This window comes from Pempheris klunzingeri, chromosome 22, assembly GCF_042242105.1.
Source record: "Pempheris klunzingeri isolate RE-2024b chromosome 22, fPemKlu1.hap1, whole genome shotgun sequence".
NCBI lineage: Eukaryota > Metazoa > Chordata > Actinopteri > Acropomatiformes > Pempheridae > Pempheris > Pempheris klunzingeri.
Window position 1 is genome coordinate 13,343,853 of NC_092033.1, and position 27,987 is coordinate 13,371,839.

The window sequence follows — 27,987 nt, forward strand, 5'->3', positions numbered from 1 at the left end:
TGTCAGATTTGATCTGTTGTGACTAATTTTGTTCGACATTTCTGTAGCCATACACCTCAAGGTTTACTATCTGGTCTCGTTAGTTAGGCTGTGTAATGTTATTATTCATGGGCTGCTCGGTGGCGTCCGTAATAGATCATACAGCAGAAATGAGGACTTGAGACTTGGACTTGATTACCTGAAGACATCTCTACTCTAGAAAGCAATAACATCACCATCACATTTCGACTTGGTGAATTCCCAGAACAACAAAAAAAAGGGCCCCCCTCTTTGCTACAAAGCTTAAATTAGGGCTGCAACAAATGATCATCATTTTTAATTAATCTCTTGTTATAATGCTTGATTATTCAATAAATCTATAAGATGTTGGACGATAAGTGAATTTGAAGTGTTGAAATTGCTTGTTTTGGCCAAACAACAGCAAAAATTATATTTGAAATGATATAAATCGGAGACGAGCAGCAAATAGTAACAACTAAGAAGTTGGTACCAGCAAATATTTGGCATTTCTGTTTGATAAATGAGCTGAATATCTGTCAAAATAGTCAGAGAATATAATTTCTGTTTGATTGTTAGCACCAGGTAATCAGTTCAGCTCCAAGTTGAATATTCAGTTACTGGCCCTGTGTGTGGAAAGGACTCAGGTCTCAGTTGTGCAAACAATGCATCTTGCGTCCTGACTTGCCTCACACAATGACAGGACTTACTTGAGCCTTGCTCTGACGGACTTGATTCGGTTTGTCTTCTATGTGTCTGATGGAAAAGGGGCAATACAGCGAGATGGGAACCTTCGATGGTCAGAGAGGTTAACTGCTGAAGCCCCCTGGTGCTGTGGGAACATCTGCTTTCTCTCTTCTGACATGTCAGGGTTCTTAATATAGCAGGATGTTCAAGTGAAGGGCACATACACGGTTGTTTTGAAAGTGCAGACCATGGGAATCGATGTGAGGTCCAATAAAACAAGGAACCAGCAGCTCTAGCTGTCTTCTAGTTAAGCCCTCCCACAACCAGCCTGGTGAATCACATTGAGCCAGACAGAGATTAGAGATTTTAAATGGCTGCCCTTTCACATAATGTTGCTCTGTGTTTTCCAAATAAGCCTTTTCCTCCTCCATGCTGTCAGCTAATATCAAAATTATAAAATACAAACAGAGTTAGCCAGAATACATATTTTATTAGGCAGAGAAAATACTGTTCAGAAGAAGAGAAACACCAAAAATAAATTTCTGTCATACATCATTTCCTCTCACAGGGCATAGGAAGGTCACTAGTACATCAAAGAGAAACAAACATTGCCAAATCTACACGTGGATGACCTCCGCAAAGAGGTTAGATGGAGACTGTAGCACAGTCGAAGCACGGCACGGCTCAGTCGTTATTAAAGCAGAGCATGATCTGAGGCAGTTCTTGATTCTCCACACTATGAAAACACTGAGAGACGAGAGAGGCAGGTGGCACTGTAGTGGGAAGTTTGTTTTCTTGTGAGGGGCAAATCAGCAAACATGAGGCGTCAAAGTGAATAACATCAGCCAAAAAGGTGGGAAATACACAAAGAAGGCCTGTCTTCTTAATAAAGAGAGAGATGAGCTTGAAGAGGGGCCTTGGCACAGAGTGCAGCCTCAGCCGAGTGATGAATCTCCTGAAAGAGGCAGAGAGGGAAGGCAGCTGGGATCGGCTTTTGGCAGCTTGCTCTGTCTGGAGCTCGGTGGACCAGTTTGGGGAAGATAAGACCAATTCCACTTTTTTCCCATGTGAAATACAAGCCAAAGAAGGCAGAAAAACCCCGCTTTGACTCCTAATGCGCAGACACACACGCACACATACACGCGGCCCCATCATGACACAATCAGACTAGTGCACAAACATGCAGACTTATACAAAGGCAGAACTTTACAAAGTCATGCAGATGGAATGTTTTGATATTTTTGTAGCTGTGTCTGACTCAAATATGTTTTGCTGGCTGGCGTGAAGTCTATTTTTATTCGAAGGGATTTATAGGGAACTACTGTAATTCAGTCTTGGCTGTCGTGGCTGACTGGACGTGTGCTCCTGGAAAACTTAACCACATTAGTCTTCTGATGGGGGAAGAGAGAGCAAAGGGGCTTTACAAATCTGAATCTAAGAACATCAGTAACTGCGGTATTTTCCTCAGATCTCTTTTCATATTCTAGATGTGAGCCTGTCCATGTGTCTTAAGGAGGTAGCCTGATGCAAACCTAATTACACAAGACTTCAAAAAAAAGTTTCGCTTTGAACACACCGGAAAGGGCATCCTGAGTACCGACACTTTATACACGAGTCATGTTGACTCTTAAAGGAACAGTTTGACATTTTGGGAAATGCGCTTATTTGCGGTCTTTGTGAGAGCAAGGTGAGAAGATCAATGAGACTCTTCTAAGTGTCTGGTGAATTTGAGGCTACAGCCAGCAGCTTTCAGTGAAGCAGCTAGTCTGACTCGAAGGTAACAAATATACCTACCAGCACCTCTAAAGCTCACTAATGAACACGTATCGCTTGTTTGTTTAATCCAGTGATTCCCAGCCAGGGATGCTCGGCAGCATGGTGGAGTAGCTGAACTAAACATATAAACCTTCTGCTTTTGTTAAGGTGAGAATATCCAAAGCTTGAGTTAGCTGAACATAGAGTCAAAATAGTTTAGCTTTAGGGCCAGGCTAGCTGTTTCCCCCATTTCCAGTCTTTATGCTAAGCTAAGCTAACCGGCTGTTGGCTGTAGCTTCATATTTACCGCACAGACCGCGTGGTATCTTCTCATATAGCCTGGTATCAACTGGTGAATGTCCCAAAATGTAACACTATTCCTTAAACTCCATCTAAACTGAAATGATTTACAATTAACACCTCATTTACTTGATGATTTAAAGTAAAATTTGTACAGCCAAATCACAAAATATTCCACTTCACTTTAAATGAATAGAATGGTTTCCCCTTTTAGAGAGCATCAGTGGACCCAAGCAGCTCAACAGAGGAATTGATTTGAATATACATTATAATCATAAAGGATGATTAGACGCCCAGAGATCGGATAGGCTCATAACTGGCTTCCATCCGCTCTGTAAACTAGACTAATTTAATATAAGAGATAATCATGGTGAGTGTCTTAATTCTACAAACACAATGATGTAAACTCAAGAACGATGGTGGCCGATGCTCATCCATGTTCTGGCAGTGTGAGACACTGTGATCGGACGGTCCAGACACAGACGGCATCGCGCCATGTTCCTGCAACCAATCGAGATTCGAGGGAAGTGGTCGCCGCCGTCGAGTCTGGCTCACAGGTTCTCATTGGTGTCGTGTTGGCACTGGCTGTCGGTCGAAGGGTTCAGGAAGGGCAGCTCCTCGTCACAGCCCTGCAGCCTCAGGACCCGGCTGCTCAGGTCCAGGCAGCACTGTGAGAGGACACACGCAGTGAGACCTAATTAGTACATCAGTAGTTCCCAGTGCGAGGCAAATCTGAGGGGTGAGGTGTTCAGCGGGATGGGATGCAATAAAAAACATATACTGCAATGCAAAATGATGCTTCGCGTCATTCAGGCCTCTTAAATTACTCAAAGTTAACAAACTGAGAGGGAAAGTAGATCTACTCAGATTATTTATGTCCTTCAGTTTAAGTGTGAACAAAAGTTTAACAGACAGATCTATTATGATGATGATGATTTTTTTCATTAAGTAAAATCACCAAATAGAACTTTATGGCTGAGTAAAGTCTTTGGTACATATGTCAGTATGTACCAAAGTAACATCACCAAGCTGTTGATTGCCACAAAATCATACCTCTTGCTTTAGTGACCACCAGGCGTTAAAATGGGCCTGAATCTCTGGCATTTTGATGTTAAATTAGTCCCAGACTGTTCGGGGCTCTGCCCGGTCATGTGTGTGTTTACAGTGCTGATCATAATCAGTAATGATACTGATGATGGTAATAAACTAATAGCCACAGTCAATATGTTTCATCTCATTCATCTCATTGATTAGTGGAACAGCTTGTTAACATGCAGCACACAGAGTTTAGACTTTTACGTTCATTAGAATAAAAAAAAAAAGTCTCCAGCTTTATTCCAATATGACTTGACTGGATAAACTTGTTATCTCTGTGATATAGTTCATCAGTCTGATGTGTAGAAACATGCAGACAGTCATTTATCTTTAGATTCTGACCGGTCCTGTCAGCGTGGCTGGATCATTATCAATCATTAATAGTTAATGAAGTTACGGTCGCTCTGCCGTCGTACATTAAAGTGCCCATTCTGAATTTGGAGACACACGTATCGTTCCTGCTGCTGTTTGACGATCGAGATAAGATAAGAGGCTGTACCATCCCAGCCCCGGCACACAGTCTTGATACAACAGTGTTAACATAGGCTAGCATCTATTCATTTTTTTTTCCATCAGCCTTCCCGGTGGGTGCTCAGCCTTTATCGGTGGATGCTTGAGCTTCGGAGCACACACGTCATCAGCGAGTATGATGTAACTGGAAATTAAGCTATAGAAAAATCTCTGTCATATCTTAGTGTTCACATTTTTCCGCTTCCCTCTTAAGCTTGTTTCTATGCATATGTAGTAGTACTAATCTGAAGACAACACATCTGCATCCAATTACTTGGAACTTTAGATGGGATTTGTACTGTATATCGTCCATAGCACCATGTAAAACACTGCCCCTAATCACATTAGTTCCACACACACTTATCAGATACGATTGTTCTGTTTATGCCAACTAGTCGGCTCTCTTTAGATAAAATTGTTCCTCCTCTCAGGCTTTTTCTGCTGGAACATAATAGCTTCAGTTAGTGTAAAGTGCTCTCATACAGTATGCTGTAATCACCTGAAAACTACACACACACACACACACACACGGGTTTAACATGACAGTGACGTTTAGAATCTCTGATGAGTAGTTTAATAGAAAGCAGGGATGAGTTGCTTTTGCAGTTCATGTGTAAAGCAACATCTCAATAAACCGTTTATGCCATTAACCATATTTAATTACAAGAGTTTACAGAGAAAGCTAAGCACAGGAGTGAGCGTAGAGGGAAACATTCCTCTTACATTACAAAGTCCTTAAGGGATAATTTACTAAATTAGAGCTCATGTTCCTTTCATACCCTCAAGTCCTACTCTAATTAGATTTTTAGGACGATATTAACAGATGCAGCTCATGTAATAGTGAAGAGAGAGTTCTAACTTCAGATTGCCAGATCATTCTTTGTGGGGTATTAATTCAATTTAAAATCTGCTAATGTAATATTCCACCTCATAGGATGTCCTCAATTCGCTCTTATCTGGGCTTTACCTGCACAGTGGGCATCTAACAGATAGCTGCACCACCAAAATAAATCTCGTCAGCCTGTCCCCTAGATACGCTGCATCTCTTTTTCAACAATTCCTGCTCATGCCTTCATCTTTCCTCCTGAAATGTTAAGCATTTATTTTTCTTCTTCTTCTTCCCATTTCCTTATTTGAATCCATGTGACCACTTGATGTAGCTGGTTCTGAAAAACACACACACGCCAAAAGACACATGATAAGGCACACCAAATATTAGCAGAGCAAATAGGGACCTTACTTTAAGTTCCAACAGAGTCTGAAGACCCAGGCACAGCTCAAATGCCTCATCCTCTGAAAACGACAGAAGAAAGGAAAGATAAGGGCAGAGGGAGAGGAGAGAAAGAAAGTGAATTTTATAACTGCTTTATGAAAGCCACTTGGACTAACGTGCATTAACACCCTCGTCTGAACATGCATGCATTAGCCTGAATCCAAGTTAAATCACCAACACAAATAAATTATTCATTCCTGCATAAATGAGTGGTAATAAGCATATGCACTTGTGAGGGAGGGAGGGACTTTTGTGGCAGCAAACAGAGAGTTTTTAGCTGGGTGAGGATTTAATGTCCGTGAAAGAGTCGTCTCAAGGATTGAATTATAGTTATTAATCACTGGTGTGGAGGAACTGAGGAGTAGGTTCAGACAAGAACTGCAGCATAAATAATTGAGTGTGTGTTTGTGTGGTCTTGTTCTTTTATCTTTATGGCGAGAGGAAGATCAGGATAAATCTTCAAAGTAAGGGCATTTTTGCCCGAGTATACAATAAAAATGTTATGGTTTGGGGAAATAACATTTGATTTATAGGGAATTTGGAAGTACATGTGTTCACTTTCTTGCTGAGAGTTAGATGAGGAAGATACCACTCTCATGTCAGCACTGTAAATATGAAGCTACAGCCAGCTGCCGCTTAGCTTAGCACAAAGAGTGGAAACAAGGGGAAAGAGCTGCTTGGCTCTGTCCAAATGTAACAAAATCAGCCTACCAGCACATTTAAAAGTCACTAATTAACACCTGTTTAATCCATATTAAAACCATCCAGGGTCATGGGGGGGCAGGAGCCAATCGACATTGGGCGAGACACGGGGTCCACCCTGGACTGGTCGCCAATCAATCACAGGGCCGACGCATAGACAGACAACCATTCATGCTCAGGCAATTTAGAGTTACCAATTAACCAAACCTGCATGACTTTGGACTGTGGGAGGAAGGCGGAGAGTGCAGGGATCAAGGTTCAAACCACCAACCTGCTGGCCTGCAGATTTGATTCTGTGAGGCCCCATATATCAAAAAGTGTGAAAATTATATATGATAGTTTAATAAAAAAATAAAACCTTTAGAGGTGCTGGCAGGTGGATATTGTTACATCATTTTGTGTGGTATCAATCTCATCTAAAAAAAAGAAAATAGTTCCCAAAATGTAGAATTATTTCATTAAAATACATTATCATGTATTTACATTTTAAGAGAAACATCATGGTTCTTTCCTGGAAAACACAAGAAGTGATATTTTTTTTACAAAAGCAGAAACACTGAAAAATAAGTATCAAATCCAAGTAAGAATAAGACTGAAAAGCTGTCCGATTAGTCAGATGAATACAAGTGTCCATAAAAGGCAAGCAACCTTCTTCATGACAAAATAAACTCTGGTATTCCCTTCCAGGGACAGAAGGTGATGTAAAGGCTGACAGATGATGCAGTTGGATGTTTTCCTCAGTGAATTGTGTGAAGTTTGGTTCCTGTTGGCACTGCTCCCTCTTTGTCTGCTCAGCCGTGGCGACACTTACTGTTTATGATTATTATCCTTTTTCTGCTTCAGGGATTTTTCCCTCAAAAAACATATCTGCTGCTCTTGGAGCAGCAGATGTAAAAGCTTTCACATAGAGTGCATACAGCAGAATTGTGTCGCATTTTCATTATTAAATGGGAAATATCAGCCGCACATGAGACATTGATTTGCCTGAAAACATTGCTAATTACTGCTTAAACATAATCTTGTCAGCCTAGCTGTCATTTCATTTTCTGCCTGGGTGCTTAAAGAGGACAAGGTAGGATATACTGTCTGAATGTTAAGCACTGAGGCGAGCACATATCCAACTCAAAATCTCTCTTAACAGAATCTCTGCAGATATTGCACAGCAGGTGAAGTCGTATTTTTCTGCTAGAGTTGCGGCTGCATTTATGCATATGACCGTGTGTTTTGACAAATGGAAAGTCCCCAGCATCCTTCATGACCACTTAAATGTCCACTACGGTAAAAAGTTTCCTTTAGCACCACCATGAAGTTAATATTTGTAATATTCAAACAGTTTAACTTTATTCCCCTGGATCAGCATTGTTACAGTGCGATCAATGTGTCCTACCTTTGACAAAGGCTGAGCACTGGACCGTCTGTCTGCCCAGCTGCAGCTGCAGACCTGTCACTGAGCTGCTCACGCCACATGGTGAACTGTCCTGACCGGGCACCAATCTAATAACACGCACACAGACATACAAAACAAATGTTTAGTGGTTCAAATAAAAATAAAGTGCTTTGGGACATTTCGTTTCATTTTATCCTGTCATTCTGGGATGAACTGCGTTGGCGTTTTATTAAAATGTCAATCAAACATTCGTGCAGCTGAGATTTTATTAACTCACATTTTGAAGACGAACAGTCTCCTGCACCGATCTTAGCAGCTTTTACTGTTTACCTGTTACCTTTAGAGCTGATTTTAAATTAAGATGAGAATAAAATGTCACATACTCTGTGCACTCTAAAGCCAGAGCTCAGACTCTGATCTAAAGACTGAGCTTTATTTGGCATTTTTATCTCTTTTTATTAAAGATAAAGGTAATGTCAGGTCCGGATAACCCCACTTTAAGAGTTTAGACGCTGTCATTATTAAATCTCCCCTCAGAGCATATTTTTTCTGCAGTTCTTCAATGTTTAATTCTTCACCTTCTATTCCAATGCTGTTATGTTTGGCTTTTTCTTGGTTTCACTTTTACTCTTTTTGATCAGTGTCGGCTTTTCACCGATGTAATTGTCAAAGCACTTTGTAAACTGCTTCAAAGGTGCTAAAAGGTGGCAGCTAATATATTTGTGTTGTGAGTGTGTTTGCTATTCAGAGCTCAGTTCACAGTGTTTCTTACCCCAGCCTCTGGCAGCAGGAGGTGGAGATGTGGTTATGTTGGCTGCCGGTGTTGATGGATGCCTTGACTTCAGTCTCGCAGCACTGTGTGGAAGATAGAGGGGGATTTTGGTGTCACAGTGTGATTTTCCACTCCACTCTGGCTCCGCCACACATGAGGAAACAACCAGTCACAACAGCACACCAACACAACCCCAGGGAGCGTTTGAAGACCACTGAACTCTGCTTTTGAACAAATCCATCTGGCTGCCACACTTGCAAAACTGCCAAACTGAAAAATAAAGCCCAAGTCCATTGTAAATCAACTTCACACAAACAAAACAAATCTCCCATTGGTAGAGTATTTCGAAGTCTGCGCTTGTTTTGGAAGGTTTGCTTGAGCCAAAAGTTATTTTATCTGCAGTTATTCAGTGTTGGAGTAACTTAAATCACTACTACACTGTTAATTGCAAGCAGACAGTTAATAATCACGTTAAAGGTAAACCAACAACGATGGGTTTTTATTCAATTATTAACTGAATTATTAAGTTCATGGTGCTGACTCTGTGTTTGGACAACATGCTGATTTTTCAGTTTGTTGAGTGCACTTCAGACTTCACTGGAGCACGACATATTAGAAAGGGGCTGGCCTGGCTCTGTCCAAAGTTCAACAAGGGATCTACTAACACCATTAAAGCTCATTAATTAGTATGTTGTGTATCGTTTTTGATCCTCACAAAGAGCCTATTTCCCTCTTCTCCTAGTCTCTGTGCAATCATCATCACCTGGCTTTAGCTTCATTTTCAACAGACATGCGTAAGAGCGAACAAATAAATAAGTGTATTTTCAAAATGTTTATTGTTTTAGCTGCTTTTCCCACTATTCTAGCCAGAGTTTGACAGTAGCAATGCAAACAGACAACTTGTCCTAATTCCCATTGACATTTCTCTTCTATTGCATCTCACAGCTGCTCCTTTGCCTGCAGGGCACTTCATATCATAAAGACATGGGAAGCATAAAAACGTCTATACTGCAGCAGATTGTGATGCCTTATGGAACCTGTTGTCTCCTATGGCCTCTATTTCAGCATCCCTTCACTTGATGTCATGCTGCCTGTACACAATGTTTATGGAAAGCCATTACATAATGGTAAAATTAGTCTATGAAGACCATATGGTAGCACTGCATGCATGTGAGATGAGCAATGTGCTGCCTCCACCCCGACACTGTTAACGCTCTATCAGACCATGTATAAATTAACATGTTTAGACATCTATCTTTCATCTTTTACTATTACTTGTGATTCTGCTTTCAGATGAACTGTAGTACAGCGAACAGTAGTGCTCTTTATGGCTCAAAGTCTTTACAGTCAAAGCTGTCAAAAAGATACTGGACCTTGACAGACAACGAATACTAATATTATAACCACGGTGGAAGAGACAGAGTGAAATTTTGAAAAGCATTTTAAGCACTCAAAATTGAGTCAGAGTGTCTTTTTAGAAGAAGCATACTTATATTCACATCACGCTATGCCCGGAAAACTGACTGCAAACCACAATATCATTAAATACATTCAAGGAAATTTGGAATTATTATTTGAAATTATGCAGACACGACTATATAAAACTAATGAAAAAAACAAATGTTATAATGACGCCCGTCATAGAAGTTTCCTTATAGTAAGAGATGTTATAACATCTACTGTGGTTTGTACCGTCCATCTCCCATCCTGCTACCACAGAACATGTCTGTATATCTTTCTTTCCACATCATCACCGTCATAAATCAATACTTTGTCCACTTGACCCGAGGATATTTCCTTCTTTGGAAATAAACACGTTCAGTTTCCATCAGCCTTGTTTTGATCCCTCACACTCTGTACAGACTGAGCTGAGCCCCCTTTGTCCTCACAAGCTCGCCAGCTTATCAGCAGGCCCCGAAACCTGCTCCTTTGTCTCAGTCCCAGCGGTGCAGAAATCCCTCTCTCCCTCCCTGAAGTTTAAAAATAGCTGCTGAATAAGAAACTGAAGAATACTTTGCATGTCATTTAAGTTGATGATAAAACCGAGCAGAGCACAATGAGTAATAGGGAAAAGCGCTGAATCCAGCAGAAATGTCCTACATGCAGAAGCTGTGCTACATGCTTTTAACGCCACAGGGAATAGCAGTTGTTTGATCGCTGTATTGATTCCTTTCAAAGGCTAATAAACGACTCTGTCCTTGGTGTCATACATGGCTGCAATTTTCTCTATTCAGAATCAACAGTGCCAAAATATTAGCTTTTTAGCCCCTGGAGCTAGTTTGACTATTTAATATTGGCTCCTGTGCACCTGCTATCATTGAGCTTGATTAGACTTATTAGAGAATTTCATTTTTAAAAAAGCAACTTATTTTCATTATTTATTTGTCCTTTTATTGCTTGTTTTGATTAATCACTTGATAGTTTAGTCTATAAATGTCAGAAAATAGTAAAGTAATATGTGTGTGTGTGTACGAGTCCAAGCTGAGATCTTCAGATTGCTCTTTTTGTTTGAATAGCAGTCCAAAACCCAAATATATTCAACTTACAATCATATAAAACTGAGAAAAGCAGCATATTTTTGGCACTTTTGGTTGATCAACGAACCAGCACACCCTTTCAGCATTTCACATTTAAGATCTATATATTCTATAGGAGCATGTTAGAAGAAAACAGAAATTCATATGTGTGAGGGAAAGAACCTGCCACCTGTACCTGTTAGGTAATGTCAGTTATTCTTTTGAGTGTTGTGAGTCCAAGCAGATACTTCATGTAAAATATCAGTGTTTTAACCAATGCTGTGTCAAAAACATTAAGTATCAGCCATCTTTGGTGCCCAGGTATGAGTAATCAGCTTGAATCACTCCTAGAGTATTTGGTGTGACCTCTCTGCATACATTAGTCAGAGTGTGTGAGAGTGTGTGTTAATGCCTAATGTGTTGCAGCCAAATTGTAAGAAAAGACAGTAAATTAAAGGTAGCATGAGTCATTACATGCATAATGGTCCATTTTTTGGGGTTGTTTAAAATGCTACTTGGTCCCTAAATGGATAGACTGATGACTAGTTGCAGTTGCCGTATGTGTTTTACACATGAATGACATGACAGAAGTGCCAGCGTGGTCATGCACCAATTCCTGTGTACATATTGCTGTGCTGTTGTATCTATGAGAGTTGCCAATGCACTCCAACACTTCTAGTTCACACTGTGGACAAATCTGCAGCATTCTTTGTTTGAGATTGATTGTTGGGTGTCACTTACATAAATAAAGTTCACAACAGCGTTTTCTTGGAGGACCAGAAATGCAACCAGGATACATGTTAATGTCTTGTGCACTTTCTCATGTACCTCCACAATGGCACCAGTTTAGCCAAAAGTAATATCTTTATATCTTGTAACCATACTGACAAAATACTGGTCTGACAAAAGATCATTGATGGTTGGTGACGTAGTTAAGGAGCCAATCAGCAACAAGGAGCAGTACAGACTGCTGCTGTACTAACAGTAGAATAGTCTCATTTGCCTTTACGTGAAACAGCCACTGCATTAGTACTAGAGTCAAGTGGGCTCGTCAAGTGTCAAGTGAGCAGTCTTCCTCAAGGGGCCTCAAGAGCCAACGTGGTGGGCAAAACTGGAGCCCAAGTGAGAGGGTTACCTGCTGGATACTGATGTGTAACAACAGGCTACTGCACAAATGCCCATTTGTTCTTATTGTTTTCTCTCTCTTTGTCCTGAGGCCCACACAGTTTGTCCATTTCAAGCGCATTTGTAGCCTACATTTAATCCATTCTGGACCCATGTGGACCGGTTAACCTGGTTGGACTTCTCTATGACTCAGTTATCTGTTGTCCAGCCAACCAGACAGATACTGGGTCCTGCCAAGCTATTGATGTGTTGCAAACAGAGAATAAATGAAGGGGGGGGGCTTTAAGTGGTGAGTCGTGGGTGCAGAATAGTGCTTTCTTTGTATCCTCTCTTGTTTTCAGTTTCTATGCGGTAGTAGAAGGTGTCAAAGCATTGAATGTGAGCATGAAGAGGCAGGCAGAGTGCATTTAAAACGCGGTGCAGTACCTTGCATTGAACAGCCAGAGCTGTGAGGAGAGTGGAGCTCTCTGTGTCCTCGGTTTTCTCAGCTGTCGGTCTGGCTCCTGCTTCGCTGCTGTCATCCTCCTCATCCGACCGTAGGCTCCTCTCGCTTTCCTCCAGAGACTCCCTCTCCTCTGTGGAGTCGTCGGCCGTGCTCTCGCTCCTCTCCTCAGCGTCAGCTGGTCCGTCCTTGGTGTCAGCCAGCGGGGAGCGAACCCTAGACCCGGGGTCCCGGGCCTCACCTCGCAGCCGTGTGATGTTTCCCTCCAGCAGGCGACGCTGGACGATGCTGTGAGGTTGCTGTAGGGAGAGACAGAAGAGACATGGATGTCAGATGGCAGGTTTTCTTTGCAACAAGTAGAAATAGAAGATGAGTGGCATCATACTAAATTAAACTTCTTTGGGTATTGGACTGCAGATCAGACAAAACAAGACATTTGATGGTGTCATCTTTTGAACATGAGAAACCAGGATGATGTCTTTCACTGTTTTTGACGTTTTATGGACTAAACGATTAACCAATCAATCGAAAATGCAAGTAATGATTAGTTGCAGCCTTACACAGATACTTAACTACACAATTCTTGAATACTATACAGCTTTCCCTCTCAAATTTTAGTCTTTCCAGAGGAAGATATCTATGAAACGCAGAGACATAGAACACTAGAAGTCAAATCAAATCCAGGATAATTAAACAGGGAACAATGTGAGGAGGCAACTGTTGTTTGCTGAATAAATTATGTATGTCAGAGGATACACGACGTCTGCTTGTCGACCCCATTTTGCGTGGTGAAAAGATAAATATTTATAGTCTTCTGATCAACACAGTATGTCATAGATATCTTATGACGCAAGACACATTTAATCTGTATAAAAACAAGACATGTAGGTCATTGTGTTAAAGGAACATTTCAGACTAACACTCGTGGCTCCAAATTAACTGCACACTCAGAGAAAACAAAATGCACATGTATGCAAGTTCAGATGAAAATGATAAATTAGATCAGGTCAGATGAAGCAGTTCCCATACAAACTCATTCATATACAGGGTTGACTGGTGTTGAATTTTTATTTCAAGGAAAAAATGTGACTTGATTACACTAAATCAGAAATTTGATATATCTATATTTATGTCAAATCCTATTAAAAGTAATTGGACCATTACTCACCAGTATAGAGTACCAGAAAGTAAGATTTCTAGTACCTTCACGTAGGTACAGCACTGCCAGTATGTAATGAATGTAGATACACTTAATGCAGTTAGTAATTTAGGTGTCTGTTTCCTGAAAAATGTAGCTGTGTGGGGTACAATATAACGGTGTAAAATAAATGTTTAGATTTCTGCTTATATTACCAAAATTCTCTGTCCATAAAAGGTCGGTATAGATAATGATAATACATATTCTGAGCTGGGACAGAGATCATTCATGTACATGAAATACGAGTAATAGATTGTTTCACAAATTACTCATTTGTAGCCTCAAATGAATAATTCTTGCACAGAATCCTCACCTTCAAAGTACTGCATATGCATGCTATGCAGACTACTGATTTAAAGTCCTTAATCAAATTAGACCAGAGGCATTCTGAGTAAACACAGCTTTCAGGCTTGGGAACCTCCACCCTCACAAAAATTTGCTTCAGATTACAGCCCACAACATACAGAGTAATTATTTTGATGTACAAGTACATACAGTATACATACATGAACAAGAAGTGACGTTGGGGAATAATAATAATCTAGGTATTAAAATAAATAAATAAGCAGCCACCACCTATATTTGCTGGCAAATGCTGTTATCAAGAGATGCCATTGTCTGTGGTAGTTGACATTGTCCGAGTGTTACAAAAAAAAAAAAAAATGTTCAGAAACCAATTTTTTTAGACAAAACATGTGTTCAGTGCGTCTCGCTCTGGGCAACTCCAGAAAGGGAGTTTGGCACCAGATCCAGCACTGTGTGTAGAGATGAGTCCAACCGTATCTAGTTAGTACTTCTCAAGCTGTCCCACCAGATCAGATTCCTTCCTCATTAGAGACGTGGAATTCCACGTCCCCAGAGCCAAGTCTACGATCCAGGATCTTGCCCTTGCCTGCAGCTTACAACTCCAATGACTCTCCTTACAAGTGATGGGCTAAAGGGTGGCTGCTCCATGTTGTTTCTTTGGGCTAAGGCCAGCCACCAGATGCTAGCCGGCAAGCTGCCCTCTCTGGTCTGGCTCAAGAAGGGGACCCCAGTTTCCTTATCCCCAGGAGAGGTAACAGCTCTCTCTGTGCCAGTTCATAAGGGTCTTTGAATTGCTCTTAGTCTGTTCCCTCCCAGGGGCATGTCACTCTGTATATATTCAGTACTAGTATGTTGATCTTGATTCATGACAGATTTTTACCGTTCGAGAACAACATGCGGTCAACATGAGACTTGCTGGATCATATTAAAAGTAAATCATATTTAAGCTGCCTGTTCCTCTGTAATCACATTGCTGTTCACCAGTCAGACTTTCAGACAGCAGGCTTTGAAAAGAGCAGGTCATCCAACACCAGCACAGTCACTGCATCAATAAAACACTAAGAGATTTGCTTTCCTTTCAATGGGTTTTAAAGACCAAAATCACTGGAACCTTTAAGGCTTGTTCACATTAACAAACATGTATCACTGTTTTAGCTCTAAACATATACAAATTCAGGGTAATCCTACAGAGTAGATTAAGAAAATGCACTTGTAAATCATACCCATAATGAGAACCTAATCTCTAATCTTTTAGACTAGCCATAAAGGCAAAATTATAACTAAAAAAAGGGCAGATAGATGACAAAAGGGCAGAGAATTATTGCACCACTAAGTCATTCTCTTCAGGTCTACAGAGCTTTTTAGCATTTTTCAGCTCTATGCTATAATGCTCGATGCTATAATGTCGCTCCTTGTCTGATGATAAGCAACTATTTGCTGACATAGCTTAAGATAATGTGCCAGTGTTGTGTTTACAGCTTGTTGTCACTGCCTCGATGTAGCCAAAAGCAAAGTTACTGCAGGTTTAATGAAAACTGTATCTCATCGTATCTTTGCCAAATTTCATGGAAAATTTTCCTCTTGGACCAAAGTGTTGGAACAACTGACCAAATAGCCGCCTCACCATCCAACACTGGCATCTGTAGAGCCATAAAGTCACACTTCAAGTGTCTTGTCTGAGTGCCAGTCTCACAAAGGACATCTCCATCTGCCCACCTGTTGTTTTCACATGCTTTGTATTACTCTGTCAAACACCCTGCTGCCTCTTTCCATCTCTTCACTCTCCGCTTTCCGAATGCAGTCAATAGGTCTGCAGCCACTACACGTTTTAAAAAACTGGTTTGTGTGTCCACTCCACAATGTTCCTATTGAATAAGACGATCTTGAGCGTGTTCTGGGTCACTCTGGCCATGAGATGTGCAGACATTATGGTCCAGCTCGTGGGAGTGCATACAACCTTGAAGGAATCACCAAAAATCAATATTGAAAAAGTGAGTTTTTAAAAGATGAGAGTGTGCCGACATCATCTCCTCATTTTAAGGTCACTCCAAAGTCTCAGAGCCCTGACCGCAAAGGCTGTGTCACCTCTGTGAGTCAGTCTGGAGCTTGGAACAACCCAGAGGGACGCATGGGAGAATCTCAGGGAGAAGGAAGGAACGTATGGCCATAAGCAGCCTGATAGATAACTTGGGGTGAGACTTCTCGGGGCTCTATAAGTAATCAGTAAAATCTTAAAATCAATTTAAAAAAGAATGGCAATCTTTTTTTCTCATTGAACTCATTCCAGCAGCTGTAATTGTATGGCTCTGACCCCGAGTAACAGAATGTTGATGCAGACAAAATGGGACAGAGAGATCCTGCTTTTTCTTTTCTGATTTTTGCTCCTATTACTGGTCATTATTTGATGTTCTGCTCCGATTAACATGCGCATAGCAATGCTCGATTCTGCTGTGTCCCTGACCAGAATATGAATGAAGACAAGGAGGATTTCATAGGCTGGCAAGCAGGAAAGGAGACATAAAAATGTGGAAATAGAAAAATGAATAAGAAAAGGGGGCCCAAGAGACAATGGCTTTATAACCTTTACATGACGATAATAATGACATGTCATGCCTGGTCATGTCTGGGTGTCCGTGGCCGCGCTGTCATTATGTTTCAGTGGCACTTTGTGTCTGACATCCATCCGTGCATCTGGAGCTCAATCCAACACCTCAACAGATCACTGAGGAGTCATTTGACCCGTCAGGTCAAAGACAGTTGATTCAGCTTTGGAAAGAATCAAATACTGTAGAAGAATTGAGTGTCTGTAGTCGATTTCTAGCTATTCGTAGGCGTCTGTCAGTCAGTCCAGGCTTCCTGCCCAAAACAGCAACACTTCAAACTAGTAACCACCACCCGTCTCACCGAGTTCGATTGAGCTCGAGCTCCAGCTGTGGCTGAGCAGCTCTAAGCTGGTTCACAAACAGGCGCTGATGATGATCGTCTCTTCTCCTCTCCTTTGCCCTCCTCTCCAGGTTTCCTTTCCTTTGTTCATTTCATCTTTTCCTCTCTCCTCTTCACCTCTCTCCCTTTCCATTCCCTTATTTCATTTCATCCAAACTTCCTCATTTATGTCCATTACCCTCTATTTTCTTCCTTTACCTTTTTCCTCTCCTTCCTTTGTGTCTCCTCTTCTCTCCTCTCCTCATATCTTCCCCTAATTTATTTTCCTTTCCGTTTCTTTTCCTCATTTCTCCTCGCTTATTGTTTCCCTCCACTACCTGCTGTTTTTCCTTTTTTCTGCCTCATTTCTTTTCCTTTCCTTGTGTTTCCTTTTTCAATCCTGTATTTCTTTTCTCCTCTCTTTCCTCCCGTTATCTCTTTCATCCCCTTCCCTGGTGATACCTTTCTTTCTCCTTTTTTTCCATTTCCTGTACTTTTTCTTTTCTTGTATCTCCTCCTTTGATTTTTTTCTTTTATTGACTTTAATTACTTTGCTTTGCTTTGCTTCCATTATGTCCCACTATTTTCCCTTCTTTTCTTTTCTTTCCACGTTTCGTTTACTTTTCCTTTCATCATTTCGCCTCTCCTCCTGCCTGTCTTTTTAATTCCTTACATTTCCTTCCCGCTTTCCTCTTCCTCCCCCCTCACATCATTCATTACTCCCTCTCCTATACTCTCCCAACGTCTTATAATGCAGCCAATAGAAACCAAATATTTCTGCCTTCCACTGATCTCATATATTCCCTAAACCAACCAAAAACCCTGAGCCTACAATAAGAGTAATCCCAGTCCTAAAAGAAAATCTTCTCCTCTCCTCTCTGCAGGAGGGCTCCTAAAAATAGGAGCTTTCACGTTGAGCTCATCAACATCTGAACTAATCAAATTCAATGAGCTCCACTCCAAACTGGACGTTTATTCTATTGCTGTGCTCTCGACATCAGCCTCTTCCTCTGGCCTGAGTTTCTCTCTCTCTCTGTTTGTTCTAACAATATTCTGCATTTCAGTTGACCTCTTTCCCATTTCCAGTACTTATCCTTTATCCTACATTAATTATCTTTTGCGGATTAAAACAGCAGCTTGTTAAAGGGGATGCAAACAGTGACAGATCAAGGTTTAAGTGTGCAAAATGTTATTTTAATGAAATTGCTCATCAAGTCTGGTGGCGTACCACAATATTTTTATTCATCAGGCAAAGGATGAGAGGGAAGGAAATCATGTCCAGCTCTAACTGTTTGAGAGGGAGGCAGAGGGAAGAGTTTGATTGGGCTTTTTTTTTTCTGTGAGACATGTTTTTCCTCCTCTCTGCTCCTCTCATGAGACTGCAGGGAAGCAAAGATTGAATCTGATGGACAACGAGCACAATGTAATTTCAGCCATTTTTCTCATTGTGCCTCTCCCCGTGTCCTCTGATGTTTGGCGTCTGTTTTTCACCAAGCCCCGACTGTTCCGAGGTCAGCTCGCGAGCAAATTACATTAGCAACATCAAGCTGCTGGCGGTCGGCATTCAGTGTTGCCACATGTTCTGTTTTGCAGGTCAGGGGTGGATTGGCACTCTTGCTCTTTACAAGGAGCACTTGATCTTTGTCTGCTTTTTAATAGAGCGAGAACGTTTTTGAACTGTGAGGCAGAAGAAGTAAAGATACATTGTTAGGTAAATTAAGTTAAAATGGAGGAAATTAAGGTACTTTAATACCCAAACAGATTGCTGCAATTTGCACCATAACTCAGACATGATACTGATACACATGATATCTTTACACTTTCTGAGGTTATCATTATCTCTAAATTAAAGTGAATAAAAGCCAATAAATCTGCTTAGAAATCATTTAATTTATAACTCTAGAGTTAGTTAAAGTAACCCAAGTACATCCATGGGTACTATTGTAGGAGCTCAGTCTGTTAGGACAGCCTTAGCTACTGAGGTGTCTATCCCAGAACAAGAACACTAATAGCTAATTTGGCACACTACAAGGTGCTTGTTTGCCAAAATATTAACATATAATGGGTAAAAATAGGCCTCACGCTTTCTGTTTACCTCCCTCAAAGCATCATGGGGAGTGTAGTTCCACAACTTAGAGGACAATGATCTGAACTAAGGGAAAAGGTATAATCAATTAATATCAAATTTTTCCATGTTGCACTATATATGCTACATTTTGGCATTATTTGGGAGGGGCTCCACAGGGTCAGGCCCTGAAAAAAATGTATAAAGAGCTTTTTCTGCAAGCAGAGTCTCTTAATAAACAGTCATGAGACAAATCTCAAGGTTTCCACACATTTCTCACCTCATCCTACTGACTGCTTGTTAACACTCTGAGAATATGCGAACTGGCATCAATCATATGGCCTCTTCGTGAATTGCTCATCATGAAATCTAATGAAGACAGCGAGCGGTGTCCCATAAGTCTATTATGCTCTGTGCAACCTGCTGTCACGCTTCATTTGACAGTGAATTGTGTTATTGTTGAAGCACCTGTGGTGTAATTGGTTAACTGATTTTTCACAGGATGCAGAGTAATTTGGGATGATATTGATTTGAACATTCATAACTTCTGATTGGAAGATGTGACATTTATACACCACAATGTTACATTCTTACTTATTTTTTTTTTACTACAATGGCACTGAGTTGTGTCTCCTCCAGATTCTGATATCTGACCAGACAGTTAATGGAATCAATCTGATCTGATATGAGTTCATTTTTAGCATATTGTTTGCCTGAAAATTCATGAAGGGTGTTGCTCTAACCCTTTGTTTAGTTTGTTGTTTTTACATTTGAACATTTTTGCATTGATGACATTTGAGTCACAGTGATAAAGTGTTGCATTGTCCGAAAGTGAAAAAATAAAGAAACGATGAATGCTGATTCACACATTGATATAATTTTCCCTTCGCTGTAGAGAGCCACAGCTCTGAAGTACTGATTACACTCTTACAGGACAAGTAGACAAAGCTCCAGGCCTTGAAGGTCTTAGCAGTCCTCAGGGCTCAAGGCAACACAGACAGGTGAAGTCACAAAGCATTAAGAGACAGACAAAGACATTGTTGGTTTTGCTCTTTTCATGGGGTTTGTGGGCATTAAAAAAAAACAGCAGCCTGATCCTTTAAATATTAGCTTAATTTCAACTTATTCATGCTTGTTTGTCTGGTCTGGCAAAGAGGGCTGTCTGACGCGCTCTGTGTTCCCTTGTGTCTATTCATACGTGGTCTGTTGCTGATTTAGCTGATGTGAGTCCTGTGGTGACCCCGAACACTAACCAGTCCAAACCAGATCTCAGCCAGTGGGACAGAAAGACAACTGTTACTATTTGACGCCAGCACTCCTCCTCTCGGTCTCTTCTTCCCACTTTCTCTATCTCTGTATTTCTCCCTCTGTGAGTGAGATTAGAGGCTAAATGCCATGTGGGCTAATTATCTGACTGCAACAGGCTCCTCTTTCTCATCCAGTCATTCACGTGAACTTTCCAATGCCCTCTTTCTCATTCTGATGGAGGTTCCCAGCAGATGACTTCCTGTCACACCGACCAGGAGCCTCCGCCAGCTTCACATCTGCTGCCTGTCTGCCCCTCAACCTCATCTGCATCTCTTTTCTTTTACCTTCCTCTCTCTCTTTCTGTCTCTTCACTAAATCCTGCATAACATGACATTTTCATCAAAAACTCCAGTTAAAAAAAAGTTTGCTGTCGCATTTGCATTTAGGGCTGTAGTTCTGAATGATAAGTTGTTGAATATATCCAGTAAATTAGAACCAGAAACAATTTTCATAACCACTAAATTGTTAATGCATTGCTCAATTGATGATTGCCCTCTATTATCTTAATTTTCCAGCACACATCTAAGTCCATTAGTGCGAAACAATTTAGTTGATTGTTCCATCAAAAAGCCTCAAAAAGCCATAAATGTTTGTTAAGATGCTGATTAATTAAGGAAAAGCTATTCTTTTCATTTAGATGATTAGTTTGACATTATGAAAATCTGCTTTCTTTCTGAGTTAAATGAGAAGATCAATACCACCCTGATATCTGTCCTTTAAAAATGCAGCTACAGCCAGCAGCCAGACAGCTTAGCTTAGTTTATTTTAGCATAAAGATAAAGTCTGGCCCTGTACAGAGGTGAAATAAACTACCAAGACTGCTAGTTGAAAAGAAAGTGAATTATGAGTACTTGTGTCATCATTTTTTGGGCATTTTATGGACTAAACAAGTAATCAATTATCAAAAAATAATAGATATTCAAAATAATCATTAGTTGCAGACCTACTCACCCATTTTTCTTTCAAAACTACATCCAGCTGTATTTTGTAAATGCTGCATGTAAATTATCAGTGTCTCACTTCCACAAATACATTTCTGTGAATTTTGTACTTCTGCTTGCAATTATAATTAGAAACACAAACTTATTTGGCGCCACTGGGAGGCTGAGGTGTCTGACCTTACCCAACAAATTAACAAAAACACTTCTTCTTCTCTTACTTCCTGTCTCAGTGTTGTGTGCTCTCTCCCCTCTGTTATTGGGGTTGTTTTTGTTGGGTATTTTTAGCCTCCTGTCTTCCTACACAGCACTGAGGGAGCAGCTGAGGGAGAGCGTTACCGCCCATCAACAGCTCCACATGACACAGAGGCAGGTTCACAGTAACCTCTCCCCAGCCCACCTAATTGTCCCTCGGCTAATAATAAAGGCTGCATCTGAAGCGATTTGACACCGTTTGTTTTGGAGAGAATGGGCGCAGGAAGAGGAGAACCCCCGAGTGCCCGGCGATCACACTGAGTGACGTTGTCGCGTTTGCTCTTCACTTTGAGGGGCTACTTTGCCTTCTGGGGAAAATCATAAACAATGTTGTTTGTGGAGTGAATCAGGATGAGTGTAGAATGAAGCCTGTTCCAGCTTGTTCATCTGCTCGCACAAATTCATGACTCTTTGGAGGGACAGGAGATCACCGAGTTCACAAACTTGTCGTTTGACGAAAGCACAGCACCTCTCCACACTGGTTTATCTATATTTAAGAAATGTTTAGTATAAAAACCCTGTTAGTGAGGGTTTTTTTTAGTTAAATTAGGGCTTCAGAGGTATTTAACGCACACAGCAAAGGTACTGCTCGCTTGTTCTATCTAGAAGTTTTATATTCAAACCCAATTCTGTAGCTTTTGATCATCCTCAGAAGTACCTGGTGACTCCAGTCTCTCGATTAGACAGGCCTTCACACACGTACACACAGACTCACACACACGCACACACAGGTTTCAGACTCACTCATCTGTAAGATAGGGACATGAGCAAACGGACAGCAAAGCTGCAGGGAGACGAGGAGGGAGGCTTTGCAGCAGCAGGCATAGCCTGTGCAGTAAAATTAGACCAATATGACATTTTAACCGACACTATTTCTATGTCGAGGCTTCTTACAAACCAAACTGCATGTCCTACTTTTACATTTTACCAATTTTAAAACCATATATGTTGTCATTTTAATTACCATATATGTTGTTAATTTTAGTTCATGTCAGAAAGCTATTTTAAAAGGCTGAAAACGGATCTGATGTTGGAAATACGCTTAATCGCTTTCTTGCAGACCTCTGTCACACCTGTTTGGTGAAGGTAACCAGCAGCGAGTTAGCTCAGCTGAGTATACAGGCTGGAAACAGAGGGAAATGGCTACCCTCGCTCTACCCAAGGGTAAAAAAAATCTGCTTATCAGCACCTCTAAAGCTCACTAATTAACATGTCATGGCTTGTTTGCTTAATCGGTACAAAAACAGAAGGACACTTTTTTTTATTTTAGAGGACGCAGAGGTGAGTGAAAGTGGTTCTAGTAATATGTGTGACCTGACCCTATTAACTTACCTTTCAAAAGGCAGCAGGTGTTTCTAACCTGACAAGATTAAAATTCACATCTTTGTGATGACAATGGAAAGAATATTAAAAAATAACAGAATGTATGTAGGAGACTTGAACACAGATATTATGGTATTGCCCTTTAAAGCATCTGATGGCGGTGACTTTGCTCCATCTACCAGCATTGGTGCAGCTTTGGGGAGCAGACATTGAGTGTGTACAGTAGATTACACAGTGGTTACACAATAACTCCATGTATGCTGAGCTCAGGTGTTGATGATACCAGGCTCTGATGTTTCCAATCCCCCAAACACACAGGTATATATTCTCATCCTCTCCTATTTACTCTTCCTACATTTTACACCCGCGCATCTCTTCAAAGCCCTACATAGTGTTACATAAAACAGCCCCACTAAACTGCGTGTCCTCCTCGACCCCCCATCTCCAGCCGTCTCTTTCCTTCCCCTCCATCGCTCTTGCATTCGAGCGATGGATTTTGCCCTTTTCATGCTCACATGCTCCTCTTACTCTGCAGCACAACATGGCTGGAGTGATGCTGCAGAGAGTGAGAGGACCTCAGGCTAAAGAGCAGCAAAACAAATTCACTCTTACATAACAGCCTCTGCTGCTGATATACACGCTGGACAGGACAGGCCAGCTAACAGAAAAGACGAGGTTACAGCCAAAATGTGTGTGTGTGGCATAAAAACCTAAAATGATTCACCAGTTTTACTGACATTATGTAAGAGCAGTGTGTAGCAGCAGACCATTAATTTGAATATTTAAAGTAACAGCTTGGCACTCTGGAAAACGTGCTTTATTCGCTGTCCTGATGAGACATGAGCAGATTGATACCACTCTCATATCTGCTCCAATATTTTTGAACCTGAGGCCTATTTCTTTTACATATTTTAGGTTCCAAAAAGTTTTGGAATTGGTCCAGTTGTTCACCTCTGTCAGCAGCCTCGAAACAGGCTTTAATAGCTGCAATGTAATCCTTTGGGGCAACTGCACCAAATCAAAGTACGTCCTCTAAAGTGTTTGTTTTTGCCACTGACAGGCTCAGGCTGATATTCTACGTACCTGACGACATTACGGGAAAAAACGTTTAACCAGATACACCTGTTTTATCACTCTGTTCAAAGCCACCAGACTCCATTGACAAAAACAGTAATTTTACACGGGAGTTGCTGGTCTACCGCTGTCTCAATCAGTTAGTTACTTTATGCTATTTTGTGATATTGGTGTTTTAAAGAGTTAATTTGCATCCGACACATTATTTGTGTGACACTCAATAACAGAAGCAAACTTATCGATCCAGTCTTCAGTTAGATAGAATTACTGTTTTTACCAATGAAGTCTGGTGGGTTGGAATAGCGTGATACAATAGCTGCCGACAGAGCCAATTTACTGGACCAATTTCAAAGGTTTTCAAATCTACCACTTATTTTGAACCAAAAATATGTTCAAATTTAAAAATATCTCTTAAATATGGAGCTTGAGCCTCGGGGCGATTAGCTTAGCGTAGCATGGACTGGAAGGAACACAGTTAGTATGACTCTCTTCAAAGAGAACCAACACCAAAAATGTAATAAGGATATTATTGTAAAGGCTTGTTTAGCCTGTAAAATGTCAGAACATAGAGAGAAGTGCCCTTTACAGTTCACAAGAGATGAGAGTGGCATTTTCAAATGGCGTATTTTGTCTGACTCTCAAGGATATTCCATTTGAAGAATAAAAGAAAGAAAAGCAGCAAATCCTCACATTTGAGAGGCAAGAACCAGCAAATGTAGTACTTGATAAATGATTTAATCATCATTTAATCAATGATTAAAAGAAGAGAAGTATAAAGTCTTGTTTTTCAAAATAACTAGATTCTCTATATTTGTATTATCTTCCTCATTTTATTTGACAAATATCAGGCTTCTATAAATATAGTTCAGGAAAAATACGATCATTTATTGTCAAAGATCAGTGTCTGACATTTATAGTATGCCCTATGTTTATGGAGACCACAAGCCAAAAAGAAAATATTAACTCTTCAGCAGTTTTGTAATTAGACAGAAATACTCAGATATAACTGGAAAATGTGAAAAACAAAGAGTGAATTGTAGTCAGAGAGCCTGAAGACAAACGCTGGCTCTGACAGCCTTATCCAGACGATCTCATCTTTTGTTTGTGAGGGCTTGGCAGGAAAGCCACCTCAGAAACACACGATGCTTCCTTTTCATTAGTCTGTCCATGTCTGTTCAGAGCCTGAACGATGTAGCTGGCTGTCTGCAGAGAGGAGATACAGGCATGAACACTGCTGGCAATTCCACTCCTCCCTCAAGTTGCCAAAGCTATTCTGACATCGTTACAGATTTCATGCAAAAGGTGCCGGGCTCCCTGTGGCCACATCTGTGCCACAGAAAGGGTTTTAGATGACTATGAGATGAGCTTCAATCTGCCTTCACTGAGAATATAATTGGTATTATGATAAGAGCACTTTCAGGTCCCCGCAGGAGATGTTGAATCACTGGGTTGTACATTACTCTCCTTGAATCTAATAGAGTTTTGGGGAATCTTATCTTAATGTAGATTATTTCTCCATATTGGCTTTTAATTGTGTTCAGATGCAGCTCTGGACTCGTCTCTGTGAGGCTGCACTTTGTGTTTTGAGCGACATCTTGACATTAGCATCTTAAGATGCTCACAGTGACGATTCTAACATGCTTCTGTTCACCAGGGATCATGTTTACCATGTTCACCATATTAGTTTAGCTCAATACCGCTAAGCACAAAGTAAAACGGAGGCTGGCGGGGATGTCATTAGGTTTGCAGGTTTTTAGTAATAAATAAGTATCCATCCATTTTTTTTTTGTTGAGATGCTTAACTAAAATTCACAAATTTTAAGTGGGTGGATGTGGGTGAATTTTAAGGCAGGTGAAAGGCAGTCTCTTAGGATCAATCCTCTGTGGACCACGAATGTTGAATGAATGTCCAATAGTTGTAAAGATATTTCAGTCTGTATGGACCTACGTTGCCATTCATTAATATTTCTAATAGAAAAATTAGTATTCAAAATAGCATCTACTTATTATTGCTACTTATTCAGTTTTAAAATATATGTATGTATAGATGTATATATAAGGAGGGAAGACAGAGAAAACATATCTGTCATTAGATTACAATGAAGTGTGACTCAGTCAAAGAAGAAGATAAGGTGTGTGTGTGTGTGTGTGTGGGGGGGGGGGGGGGGGGGGTTAAAGCAGCAAATGTTGGTATTAAAATCTGGCAGACACAAACGCATCACACTGTGATATTAGCAGAGCACAGAGCGCAGTGCGGCTTCCCAGTGCCAGAGTGTGTGTGTCGAGGTTTCTTGGAGAGCTCTGGGGAATCTGGGAAGCCGCCATCAAACCAGAACTTGACACAGATCTGGTTTGAGGAGACGTGGAGTAATAAATTGTTGAGATTATTACAAGGAGTTCCTCCAGACTGTATAACAGCTTAGGTTTAGGAGGCTTCTGGTAGCAAAAGGAAGCGAAGAGGTCTCACTTAATATGCAGGACTGTCTTCTATCTGACATGTCAACCTTAAAATGTGTGTGTGTTCCTGAATGCATAATGACACCTCTCTCTATTTGAGAGCACTGGACAGTGTAACAGGCTTCGACTTCCCTGCTTTGCATGCAGAGTGCAAGACTCTGAATGTTTCATGACCCTTTGGATGCTGAATCTCCTCCTCAGAGTCGCACTAAATGTCACACAGCACATGCAGTTGTGTGTTAGTGCTCACAAGAAATGGTGGTGATACCCGTGTATTAGGGGTCAAACATCTCCTTGTGCATGATACTGGCACTAACAGAAAAGCTGAAACAATCAGTCGATTAATCAGTTAGCAGAGCGACAGAAAATGAATCGTTTAATTCATTTTTAAGCAAAAATGGCACAAAAAATCAACAGTTCTTGGGCAGCACTAATGCAAATGTGGAAAAAGTAGTATGAAGCCTTCTGAGGCTCCAGTGGGAGCTGCTCAAAAAGGCTCCGGTGGTGAAGAGTTAGGCAGAAGTGAGGTTACTACACCTCTGCTGCTCATCTCTGCACAAGGCCAGAGGCTCGAGCCCACATTAGCATCTACTAGCACCTACACAACCGGGTCTCCGACCAATCTAGCAGCTGCTCAGTTGCATTGTGGGTAATGCAGGTAACAGGAAGAAGAATGCGTGGAATAAAAAAAGAGGATCTCTCTGGTTCTGCGACATCAGTTTGAATCTTTTTTTTTTTAACTGTCCAACCTGAGTCATGCACAGTGCTGTGCTGAGTCAGTGAATATGACTTTGTCACATTGTCTCCAATGATGTCAGACATGCTACTGTACACCATACAGTTGATGCACCCTTTTCCACTCAAACTCAACCTTTACTAACTGCTACGCACCTGGCAACACACACAACAGCCTGTCCAGTCCAGTTAATTATGACCTGACCGTCGCTAGAGTTCGTTTAGATTCTCTGCACTCACCAAGTCTTTGGATGTGCCCAGTCTCTTCAGCCCATCCAGGGGCAGGAGGTCAGCTGAGTCCTTGTGTGTGAACTGGGTGGCCTGCTTCAGACGCCTCTGCTGGTGCAGGATGGCTTTATCCCGGATGGCTAGCTCACCTTTCTTCGCCTCACTCATGGTCTCGGACTATAAAGCAGTCTTTTCTGGTGCTGAGCAGAGGAACGCGGAGACTAAGACCTCACAGCAGCAGCAGCGGCAGCAGCAGCAGCAGGGAGCTCTCTGCAGACAGCAAGAGACAGAGTGGATGTCCGTGTGCGGAGAGGAGGAGAAATCCCAAAAGGCAGCTGTTTAAGGACTGCTGTTAAGGTCCTTTTTAAGGCAAGAGAATAAACCTACTCTTCCACCCTGTTTTGCCCTTTCTGAAATGCTGCTGTCCTTCCCCCTGGGCTTGCTGTGCTGTGTGTGTGTGTATGTGTGTGTGTGTATGTGTGTGTGTGTGTGTGTGTTTGTAGTCCTTGGCATGTATTTGTCCCAGCAGCTTAAGGAGCTATTCTCCTGTCCTGAATGCTTCTCTGATGCAGACATGCATCTTCCTCACAACGTCCAGATCTGTTCTGTTTCGGGGA

General features: G+C 41.2%; 1 protein-coding gene across 1 annotated transcript; it reads right to left on the bottom strand.

Moving 5' to 3' along the window:
- Positions 1-1,154: 1,154 nt before the first annotated feature.
- nrip2 (nuclear receptor interacting protein 2) lies at positions 1,155-27,956 on the bottom strand. The gene is made up of 6 exons (XM_070853726.1): positions 27,383-27,956; positions 12,546-12,860; positions 8,479-8,561; positions 7,707-7,813; positions 5,585-5,637; positions 1,155-3,407 (listed from the first exon to the last, which is right to left on the bottom strand). The coding sequence occupies exons 1-6, from the start codon at positions 27,536-27,538 to the stop codon at positions 3,291-3,293; spliced, it is 831 nt and encodes a 276-aa protein (XP_070709827.1). The 5' UTR covers positions 27,539-27,956; the 3' UTR covers positions 1,155-3,290.
- Between the last annotated feature and the right edge of the window lie 31 nt (positions 27,957-27,987).

Excerpts from the sequence above, each read along its gene's own strand:
- nrip2 (XM_070853726.1), bottom strand. The coding sequence starts at position 27,538 with ATGAGTGAGGCGAAGAAAGGTGAGCTAGCCATCCGGGATAAAGCCATC. Across the intron at positions 12,861-27,382 it reads TGGGCACATCCAAAGACTTG|CAACCTCACAGCATCGTCCA; the intron begins GTGAGTGCAGAG and ends CTCTCCCTACAG. Across the intron at positions 7,814-8,478 it reads TCCTGCTGCCAGAGGCTGGG|ATTGGTGCCCGGTCAGGACA; the intron begins GTAAGAAACACT and ends GCGTGTTATTAG.